Source organism: Sapajus apella, unplaced genomic scaffold (assembly GCF_009761245.1).
Source record: "Sapajus apella isolate SASKATOON/1434 unplaced genomic scaffold, GSC_monkey_1.0 scaffold13, whole genome shotgun sequence".
Classification (NCBI taxonomy): Eukaryota; Metazoa; Chordata; class Mammalia; order Primates; family Cebidae; genus Sapajus; species Sapajus apella.
The window spans coordinates 25,824,690-25,836,353 of record NW_022436953.1 but is presented as its reverse complement, the minus strand read 5'-3'; the positions used below and the strand labels follow the sequence as shown (position 1 = coordinate 25,836,353).

Here is an 11,664-nt window from a genome sequence, read left to right as displayed (position 1 = left end):
ATAGGTAGAGGGATACTCTGCAAGGTCAGCTCTGGAAGGTCACTGGCCTTCCTCTCCCCCAGTCACATACAAGGAGGACTGTGTCCCTCCCTGGGGCCCCCTGAGTGTCTTAGAAAAAAAACTCAGGCCCACTCAGAATCAAGACAGACCTGAGCCCTCTTCTGTCCCCTGAGAGACCTCACCCATGGTGAAGGAAGAAGTAGTCACTTCAACAATGTGCTTGAAATGCACTCAGATGCCCAATACAGGCCCCAGTGTGAGCTCTGCCCTTCCTGAAACCCTCAGAGGGACTATGAAATGAACATCTTTGTTGTCTTTGTTTTTAAATCCACCCCACTTGGGTGACTCCACTCCTGCTTATGGCACCTACTCAGCATGTCCTACTCCAGCCTTTTCAGACTGTCTTATGCTGGAGTCCAGCCTGAGCTGCACCTCACTGGGAAGCCTGGTATGATCAGCACAGCTGGGTGGACCCCAGACCTGGCAGTGTCTGCAGCTCCCACCCACAGCCTGGTGCAGGTGTTGGGGGCCATTGCTTCTTGTGCTGCTGTTTGACTTTTTGTGTGAGCTGGTTTCAGTCCTCAATTGAATACAAGCTTCCTAGGGATGGGGAATATGTGCTGTGTGTTTCAGTGTGTCCAGAGAATGACTCCTAGGGCACCAAGTATAATCTCAGTCCAGCAGGCACAAGTGTGTTGTGTGTGTATATATATGTACACACACACACACACACACACACACATATATCTTTATATATTTTCTAGGATTAGTCATATAGAATATGTATATTATACATTCCTTATAGTATACAGTTCATATACCACTCAGTTTGCATAAACACATTAGAAAATGCCACAGGGCTTATAAAAATCAGTAGAGAGAAAGATGATGGCTACTCAGAGATACATGCTTCTATACCAAGAGGGCAGGAACAATGAAGTTTTCACATCTGATCTTCCAACCTCAAAGATTTGGGTGTACAGAAATACTGGGACAGAACCCGTATGTTTCTCTGGAAGGGTCACTGGGTCACACTCCCTCTCCCTCACCCAACACTGGTCCAAAAGAACTGTGGCTCAATCTTATTTCTGCAGTCACAGGTGTACCTTCTGCCCAACAGATACAAAACCAGGCTCAGGCAGGGCAGGGGAGCATCAGCAGGTGCCTCTTCCCCCCACCTACCTATTTAGGTGCCCAAACGTCAATAAAGTAATATATTTCAAAGAAGGAGGGTGGATGACTGGGTTCTCTGGAGTACTTGATGGTGATAATGTTGGAAGAAGAGCGATAGAAGGTAGTGAAGCCTCTACAAATCCTGGCCAAGGACTCAGACCCTGGAGGTCCATCCAGCACTTCCACATACTCTTTGCCACAGGTGAGTTTGCTAGGTCAGAGGAAAAGGGAAACATCAGCATTTGGATTTGTCCTCAAGCTAGACTGCCACCTCCCTCCACCAATGACCCCACATTGGATCCTAACAGCTTTGCTTGTGAGAAGTGCAAGACGGATAAGAACAAGGGAAGGAAAGTTCATCAGTTCTTCAATAACGCAGGCAGGGCCCCGAGCATCCCCTCCATCTTCCCAGAAACCTTCCCCTCCACCAGGGCAGCAGGCGGCTTCCCAGTCTCATGGTTTCTGTGTCTCCCAGGAAGCCCAGCCCAGGAATTTTAGTCAAAGCAACAGCTGTGTTTCAAATTCCCCAAACAGTGAATGCAGCCAGCACAGTGGTGTGTTTCCTTAAACCGCAACCTGTGTCAGGACAAAAATCACCAGAAATGAGTGTGTGAACACCACTCCCTGGTTTCTGCCTTCCTTTCCCCTGACAGATGGCACAGGAAGAGGTGAAGCATGAACCCTCTCCCAGCACAAGCTTGACCTTGCTTACTTATGGCAGAGGGGAGAGGGATCTCTATCTCCATCCTGTGAGAGGCACACTGCACATGGGAGCTCTTAGTCCTGGGAGGCCTCCTCACTTCCCTCTCCTCCCTGCGTTTTTCCAGTCCTGATCTCCACCCCTCATCCTCTGCCCCCAGCAGGTCTTGGTTTCACAGGAGAAGGCCTGGAGCCTCTCTGGGGTATAACAAGACAACAAAGGGACACCCCACCAGGATACACACAGCTGACTTTATACTCGTTTTGCTCTCGGCCCCGCCTGAGTTCCTCCTTGGTGCCGGGGACAGTCAGATCCAAAATCAACTTTGAAAAGGACAAAAGGACAATATGGGGAGCTGTCCAGAGCTGCCCATCCCTCTGGCCCTGGAGAAATTATGACACAGGAAGTGGACAACTATTTCATTCCAGGTTCCTCCTCAACCTCCTTCTCTCCTTGTTTCCCCATCTGGGTCTCCTTGGCCACTCATCCTTTTTTGAATTCCTGAGCCTCAGGTTGGATAGATTGTTTAAGCCTTGTATTTGATGCAGCTGTCTCTAAGTGTCCTTTATCCCAAGAACTCCTGCATAACCTAGTGGGATTCTGAACCCATAGGCTGCCTGGAGGGGACAGGACCTCTGCGTCACACAGATTTCACCATCTGTCTCATCCACCATTGTGGGCTGTGTTTGGCTTGGTCTGGACTTGATGGAAATGTGGCTCCCATGCTGAAATCCATGAACAGTGCCCTGGGATAGCAATGCACTAACTCAGGCTGCATTGGAGATGCCTTCTGTGGCTTTATCACTTCATTCATTCAAGAAAAATACCTGCAATCCAAAGATAGACTCCCAGTAAACACAAACGAAGTCATATGCAAGAGTAACATTACACTATAAACTCGGTGTAGAGCTTTCCAGGGGGTACTATGTAAGCCCCTGTAAGAAAAAGACCTTTCCTCCTCTGCAGAGTCAGGAAAGGGGTTTTATTGTTATGGAGGTTGTTGCTCTTGAACTAACTCATGAAATACAACATGAAAGCCCTTTGCAGAGGGCAGATGAGTCTGGCAGAGATTGAAGGATGCATTCCAGGCAGAGGGCAGGTGTGAGCAAAGGCAAGGAACTTCTGGACTCGGGTGTGTTCAGGAAACTCAGTGTAGTGGCTCAGCTTATAGAGGGGTCCAGAGAGAAGAAGTGATCAAAAGTGAGTAGAGAAGAGAAGCCAGTTCTGAAGAATGTGCAAGGCACGACAAGAAGACAAATTTTATTTGGAGAACAAGGAGTCAGTGAAAAGCTTTCAACAGGAAATGAAAATGCAGTCTAATTGTGTGTCAAATGGCTCTCGTGGATGGGTAGAGGGTGAACCATAAGAGGTCAAGTTGAGATCCTTCCTAGAAATAACAACATCATCAAAGAAAACTCACAACCCAGTTCTCACCTGAGGTCTTGAATGGCCACCATGGGTATCTCCCCGGGCTCGTACTCAATGACCCAGACACATTCAGTTTTCGGCCCAACATAGTTGATGATCCTGCCATAGTCATCCGTGTAGTGGCCCCCACAGTCACTGGGTGCTACAAGAGGAGAAATGGGGCCCAGGCATTGCAAGGATGTTCTTAGCCTGGAATTGGCTCGTGCCATTCCCTGGGCCCCTGACATTACTGATTCTCCAAAACTCCCATCCTTGGGAAGAAAGTGTAACCTTAATGGCCCAGTCTGATAGCTCCACAAACAAGGTGGGCTTTTTGGTTTTAGTCTATTCAGAGATTATGAGGGGACCCACATGCATTTTAAAGTACAGTTTGTTTATGATGAGTGGGAAATAGAGGAACTTAACTCTCCTTATTAAAATTTACTTTCTCAACAATCATATTGCGTGATTGGTGAGCAGAAAATCAGCGCAAACATTTTCTTTCCATATCTTTTCTTAGGGCTGGTCAGACAAATAATGAATAGGCAATGCTCCTGCCCCTGTAGTAACCCAATCCCTGAACAAATGAGAATCCATCTCCTTGAGGTTCAATTATGCCTCCAGCTCTGCAAGTGTAACTGAGGATGAAAAGAGCACCTTGCTTCAGTGGTCAAATGTGTTCTGGTTTCTAAAGCACTAATCCTGTGCCCAGCAACTGGTTAAGCTCTAGATAATCCACCAATCAATCAACAAGCCACCCTGCATCACAAGAAAACTGCTCCTCCCTCTAGCCTGCATCCTCATGGAGAAGCTTGAAGGAGGAGGGAAGGACTGCAGCATGGAGAAGGCAGGTTAGAGGGAGGAGCAGTTTTCTGACACCGAGGATAGACCAGCTGCTGAGATCTCCAGACTTCAAGTGTTTAGAGGAGGCTCCCATCCTCCAGGAGTGGTGGCTCCTTTCCCTTCCCAGCAGGCTGGTTAGACAGGAGGGCCGAAGCAGAAAAGGCTCCTGGGGCTTGGAGGTATTGAGGGGAGTTGGGAGGAGGCTCATGAGGGGAGCACTGAGAGGGTGGGAGGAGGAATTTGGGATTATGAAGGCTGAATCCAATTTTCAGGTCCAGAAATACCAAGTTCTTTTGGACAAGGATTGTCCGTGGTACATGCCCTTCTCATTGACCCACTTGGAGTTCAACCCCAAAACACAATGTCTCTGTGTGAGGCAAGAGAAAGAGGGAAACAGTCTTGTCTGCATTTACCTGTGGCATATGGAGCTGTAACTGTTGTGGCTGAAAGAAAAAAAAGAAAAAAGAAAAATGAAAATCTGAACTTACTGATGGGTGAAAGCAGAAGAAAGGAAAATGACCACGCTGTGAAGAGGGGCTTTGGTGCAAAGGGATGGAGCTGAGCAGGAAGAAGAGATGGCGTCATTGTCCCCATTCTGGGAGCAGCCCTGGGCCACCCAAAATGAACGGAAGGAAGGAACGGCTCTCAGCATTCAGATTCACAAACCAGCTCACTCACAGCATTCTTCTGGCTTTTCTGATTCCACTCAGTTAAAGTTCAATTGTCTTACTCTGGAGCCATAGTCAGAAACGACGGCTCTGTTAGGGTGGTCAGCTTGTCCTAAATTATCTGAGACATTCCTGATTTTTTAGCTAAAGGTCTCATGTCACAGGAAACCCCACTTTCCTGGGAAAAAATTAAAAAACTACTTTAACTCTGATATAAACATTTCTTCTTGTAAATTCTATAACAAAACCAGTGATTAATTTGATTTTGAAATAAATATGTTGACTACAATTTTTAAGTGAATTTCCAACTCAAAAACCAGCTTACAGCTTCCATCAAAATTAGGGCTACACTGAGGCCTTAGGGCCACTGGTCATAGGAACCCTGAGAGGTTGGTGGAAAAACTTAACTCACTGTATCCCTAATTTAGATGGAAGATGTAAGCTGGTATCTCAATGAAAATTATTTTCATCTAGATTCTTAGTCAACTTTATTTATGGAAATTTCACTATTCAGGGACCTGAGTTAAATACCTAGATCCAAGCGAGCCCTGCATGCAATCCCATGCATCTCACAGCGCACATGACACTGGGCTCATGTCAGGAGATGGTCTAGTGGCAGGTACATGGGTTCAGAACCAAACGGCCCTGGTCAACCACCCTAGTGGCCTAGAGCTGAACAGCTTTGGACAAAGTTTCTACTCTCCCTAAGCCTCAGTCACTCATCTATACAATGGGCATCTGGATTTTAACTACCTTATAGGATGAAATTGGGTGCATGATCCTATGGCCCAATACCCAGCACAGGGTAGCCTGGCACACACCTGATCTGTCACTCTAAAGCTTTCCAGACAGTTGCTTCATTTACCAAATTAGATGATGTTTCTTTACTCAGTAAATGAGCAATCCTTATAATGCTACAGAAAGCTCTACACTATAAATTCAGTGTATTCTGAGAAGAAAGTCAACCAGGACATCTTAGTGGTCCTTCCTGGGCCTGAGACTGTATGGAGCCTTTGGGGTACAAAGAAGAGTCTCCCCACAGCTGGGGCCTCTGTCAATTTGGCTCCAGAAGAAACCATGATTCTCCAGAAAGCAGATCTCAAGAGCAAATCCTGACCATGCTTGTCATATTGAGTGACATTTCTGTACTGTAAGCATGTCTACCTTAAATTATTTTCATCTAGATTCTTAGGTAAGGGCCTTGAGGGATGGGGAAGAAACTGCCCCTTAACAATCACTGACTATACAACATCCCAGGCCATGAGGCTAATGATCACTTCAGGGAGCTTTAGTAATAAACCTGTCTCAGTTTGCTTGAGTGGAATCTTTTCCTTCACTAACTCCTCACAACAGCCCTGTTGAGACACCCCGATTCTACAGCTGAGGTTAGGAGAGGCTGGGTGACTTGGCCAAGCCTACACAGCACTCATTGGTTTCTGCATTTAAGCTCAGTACCTCTGCCTCTTTTTCATCAGGTTGTCTTTGTGTTTCCTGACTTCACCAAGGACGAGGAAACCAAATGTCAAGCGTATTAAGTTCTTCCACCAAGCTCTCAGGGTTCCTATGACCAGTGGCCCTAAGGCCTCACTGTAGCCCTAATTTAGACAGAAGCTGTAAGCTGGAACCTGAGTTGAAAATGTAGATGGGCATCTGAAGCTCCTCTACAGAGGAGACCATGTAGAGCTGGAGCCTACAGTGAGACTGAACTTTGCAGGAATGCTGGCAGGGGAGGAGAGCTCCCAGCGATGAGCAGCCCCTGACGGGAGTGTACAATCAGCAAAGCGGAGCAGCGCAGGAGAAATGGGCAAGGCTACAAAGACAGGGCAAGGGCAACAGAAGAGAGAGAAGTGAGGAGAGTGGGAAACAAGAAGGTCAGGAAGGAAAGAGGGGACAAAGAGGAGGATAGAAAGAAAGAACGTGGGGAGAATGAGGGAAACAGAGAGCCAGGGGAAAGAGACAGAGACAGAGCTCTCCCTGAAGAAATTGCTACCCTCTTGCTTTTCTGCCTGCATTTAAAATCAGTTGGTCAATCCTCGTGCATCTGATGCAATTCCCAGGGCCCAGCCCTCTAGAGGGCAAGTGACTCCCCCTCTTTCAGGCATTTCCAGCCAGTGTTGGGAGCTGCTGATTAGTGCTGCTCCTGAAGTTGCTGCAGTTGCCATGTGACAACCCACTGGGCAGATGCAGAGCCCCCTCCTGCTGTGGGCTCCCCCAGGGGCCACAGCTACCCCCTCAGAAAACCCCAGTCACATTTCATGCAGGGCACCCTCACCAAGACACCCCCTTCAGTCAGACCACCTGGAAAACCTCCAAAGCAATTCTCTCAGCTGCTTCTGGGTGAGGCTTGCAGAGTCTCAGCATAAGTTGCTTAAGGCAGGAAGGAAGGTCACCGAACACATCAAGACAGGGAATTCAGGAATCCAGAAATGTTTAAAAATCACAATGGCATCAGCACGGTGAGGTAGATATTTTCCCATTTGTCTATTCCTCCACCACCACTAAGGGGAAAGTGAAACATTTTGTATGGAAGAGAGTATCTTTCAGCTAATCAGCCATGGGCTTCTTCCTTGGCAATAAGCAAATTAAAAAAATATCTGCAGCTGAAAAGGAAAATAGTGCGAGGCCCAGGAGAAAGGGCCTGGGGACATGTGTTACCTGTAGTGCACAGCAGTGCCCAAGCAAAGGCTCTGGACAGCCTCATCCTCAGCAGGACCTGGCACCAACCTCAGGAGTGAGCTCAGCTCTGGTGGCTTGGGTTATATAGAAACATCCGTGAAATCTGATCTTCTCCCTCCCACCTGGAGCCAACATTGGCCAAGCTGTAGGATCACCAGGGTGGTCTAGAAAGGGAGGAGGGAGGTGTGGCTAGATGGTAATCAACACTGATCTTTCTCAGCCAGGTTCCAGGTTTCACCTAGGCAGAGATATAATGGACAGGTCCTCCTTTCCTCTCCAAGCAGGCTCAGGGGAAGCATCACAAGCTGGCCTCAATTTGTGATCTCCTACCTGGGCAGCCCTCTTTCTTTGGGCTAACTGGTAGCACTTGCAGCTGCATTATGTTGCAGAAGCCTCATAATACCCAAGAGGTGAGGCAGGCCAAGGGTCCTTGGAAAGCTGAAGATACCAGACCCAGAGAAAACCAGGAGACTTTCCCAAAGTCACAGGGCATCAGGGGCAGAAGGGGGGTGAGGTCCCAAACTCCTGACTGCTCCTCTCTCCCACAGCCCTCTCTGTGTCACTGGAGAGCAAAGGCATGAAATCAGGCCCTTGAGCAGCTCCAGGTGTGAGTGGGCTACAGTGGGGCCACTGCAGGGGCAGGCCCACCCATGTGGGAATGTTCAGGTGGATGGCATGAGTACCTGTGTCTACATTTGTCATACAAGGATCCACATGGCTCTGTCCCAGGGGTAGGATCATGGTTAAAAGAGGTTTCTGAGGAAAATGGGCTGGCAATTTCTTTTGAGATTACACAGAGAGTTCCCTTATGCTCTAGCAATTCCACTAGTTGTATACTAAGGAGAATTAACAGCATACATCTAGATATAAATAGAAGCATTACTCAATTAATGGAAGAAGGGACACAATCTAATATCAGCTGATAAACAGATGAAGAAAACCTGGGATAGCCATAATGGGAATTTCTTCAGCCATATGAAGGAATGGGAGCCAATTTGCCAACCAAAGACTTCTACCAATTTATATAACAACCAGGACTTCATGAGGACCCATTTTCCTGAACTCTAACCAACTCCTGATTTTGTCATATCTTTCAATATGTCTTCTAATCAAATACGATCAGAATAATACCTAATGTTATAAAACACATTTTCCTGAAGTCGAGTGGGGCTGGCATCCTTTCAATGCCTCTACTCCCACAGCAGCTCTTTCGGAAATGCCTGTTCATATCTTCAGGGCAATCTTGTATTGCATCACCCTTCTTATGGATCTCAGAAGCCGCCCTTTGCCTTTCCTTCCCACAACTTTATTTGAACAGGCCCTGATGGGTTCACATTGTGAAGGAGCTTCACTACTCAAGTAGAACAGGGTGACACTGCTGGGTTAGGAGCCATCTAGACACTCAGCTCATCCCAGCTGAGGAATGGAGGGAGAAGAAAAGTGGGTAAGTTTTCTCTCTGCTCACAATCACTGCAAAAGGCTGTTTTAGTGTTAAGCCTCCAGGTATTACTTAAGTAAACTGCAATACTTCCTCACAGCTCTCCTTCCTCCTCTTACTCCAGATACCCTGTCCCATTACCCATCATTCACCCCATTCCTGGCCCTGGGCTGGGAAGAGGACAAAGCTCCCTGCCATTGGATGTGAATGCCCAGATGGAGCAAATGCAGGAGCCCATGGAGAGGATGTGTCCTTTTTCTTGTACCCCAGCCCGAGGATCTTGCCATGGGCTCCAATGGGTCATGATGGCTATGTGTCCCCTAGCAGCATCCTCCCATGGCTGTGGCTGCCTGAAGGGACAAAGACCTAGTATTTTTCCTGGAGGACCCTGGAAACCAAAGTCTTAGGTACCCCAAGACCCAATGTCCGCTGGAGGAAAGATTTGGGTTAGAACCAGCTTCTGAGGATTTGTATCCCTCAGATCTTTATCCTCCCTGGTCTTCCCGTGCTCCTACATAGCTCTAAGTGGATTCATCTTTTTCCCTTTGTGTGCTCTTCTCTCATAGCCTGCTGCACTCAGACCTGTCCTCTGCTTCTGCAGGAGAGGTTAGTAATTATCTGCACCTTGTTCAAAGACCCCCTGTGACTGACTGCCATAAGCAATGTCAGAACTGTCCAGCTGGTCTCCTCTCCACGGTTCCAGGTCAGCCATCATCTGCCTTCCCAGCACCCTTGCTCTTATTTTACCAGGAAGAGTTTCAGGGTCTGATGGGCATTTTGTGTGTTGTCTCCCTAGCACGGTTTCCCACTTGGAAACAAAGAACCCCAACTTTTTCCCACCCAGCATATACAATGTGTCCTGGAAGCAACTGACCCCAAGCCCAGCTCCTTTTCCCTTTTTCAAGATTTAAAATATATAGATAAGTCACTGCATCAGTGACTAAAGCAGACTTGATTATATGACCCAAATTGGTCCTCATCGTTGTTTCTTAAGACCTTAAAAACATATATATATATATAGTTTTTGAAAGATTATATGTATATACTCTTTGAAAATACTTTGAAAGTAATTAAGATTATTGATTGGGAAGGAAAAAATTCAACACAAAGAAACATAGGAATAGAGATGCAAGAGAAGTTGCCTAATCTCATACCTTCCAGCCCAGTGGCACAGCATAGACCTGTGGATGACCATACTCCAAACCTTTCCCTTCCAGCCATCTTTTCCCCTTTACGGATTGAAGCACTCAAAATCATCTTGGGACCACAAGCTGTTACTGTGATTCTGTGTGGGTTTTTTTTGTTTTGTTTTGTTTTAATTTCTGGGCATGTCCTTAACCTTGGCAAAATAAACTTTTAAATCAACTGAGACCTGTCTCAGATACATTTTGGTTTACAAATTGGTGACCAACTGAAGAGACTCTGAGTGGATTTTTTGATGAATCTCCTATGGTGCTTGGTACCAGCTTGGGCTATCTTTATTGCTCAAACCAATAGGACAATTTGCTGAGGCCTGGGAGCTTCTCTACTCCAGAGAATCCCAGATCTCCCCAAAATTGGTTGAGATCTAAGTTTTATTTTGCTGTACAACTCCTTCTCTGGAGTTGTACTTGCTTCCAACAAGAAAGGCAAGTTTTCCTGCTTTCCATGACATTGAAAGGCAGGCAAATCCTTCCTGGAAATTCAGCTTACTTGCAACAGGGAATGTGAGTTTGAGTTTTTCCTGTTTCTAAGATGGTAGAGAGCAATCTTCAGCCTGGGGCCCATTCCTAGATAAGTAGCTGATTTGGGATATTGTGTTGAAAATTCTCCTTAATGACTAAAAGTTAAGACTGATAACCAGCTGGTCTTAATTTCTCCTTACCAGTAGAACATTCAGTGTGGCCAGTGGTGACACAGAAACCTTCAAGGTCCCTTTGACTAAATGCTGACTCTGTCAACTTCTCAGAGGTCCTGAGGGACATGTCTATATTGGCTGCTTCCATTTACTACCTCACCAAACTCTCCAAATAGCCTCAACCATCCAAAAAATACAACTATATGAATAACAAGAATAATCATAGTTTTGGTTTTTTGTTGTTCTTTTGGTCTTTCTCCCATTGGATTTGACCAACTGTACTGGACTTGGTCAAATCCAGATAAGAATTATAAATTATGGAGAATGAGTCCTCTGAATTGACTAAAATCCCACATAGCTGCAAAAACAAAATCAAAAAGCAGGCGCTTGGTTTCTCTGTTCACTTCCTTTCTTAAAATTTATTCTTTCACTTATTTTTCTTCCACCCTGTTGCCATCCTCAGTACTAAGTGAAGAAAACAATCTAGAAAAGGCTTCTAATAATTTGGATGCCTTAAAGAACTCGGAATAAACACACCACTCACTCCTTTTAGGGGTGTTCTTCTTTCTTTGTGGCATTTCAACAGTCATGGGCAGATTCTTCTCAGGTCTAAAGCTCTTCTTTTTTGTATTTCATTATCTGGTTTCTTTGGCTTTTGGGGGCACTAGAGATTACCTTGTACTGCGAGAAGATCTGACTTTAGTGTGTGTAATGGTGGACAATAGCTACAATTTTAGGGGTGGCTGAGGACAGTTGATAGGAAATGGTCATTACTACAGGGAGGTACTCCTTTCTTCACACATTTGGATAAGAAAATTGTGGTTTAGTCCTTAAAAACTCCATGCTTTCTTGGCCCCATTCCTTAAAGAGCTCTATCCTAAAGCCAGTAATCCAATTAAGCTCAGTTAAAAGACCACCTATC

At 46.2% G+C, this 11,664-nt stretch overlaps 1 protein-coding gene across 1 annotated transcript; it reads right to left on the bottom strand.

Annotated features, from left to right (window-relative positions):
* Nucleotides 1-833: 833 nt before the first annotated feature.
* LOC116554067 (major seminal plasma glycoprotein PSP-I) lies at nucleotides 834-7,529 on the bottom strand. The gene is made up of 4 exons (XM_032281913.1): nucleotides 7,447-7,529; nucleotides 4,537-4,566; nucleotides 3,308-3,443; nucleotides 834-1,384 (listed from the first exon to the last, which is right to left on the bottom strand). The coding sequence occupies exons 1-4, from the start codon at nucleotides 7,490-7,492 to the stop codon at nucleotides 1,183-1,185; spliced, it is 414 nt and encodes a 137-aa protein (XP_032137804.1). The 5' UTR covers nucleotides 7,493-7,529; the 3' UTR covers nucleotides 834-1,182.
* Between the last annotated feature and the right edge of the window lie 4,135 nt (nucleotides 7,530-11,664).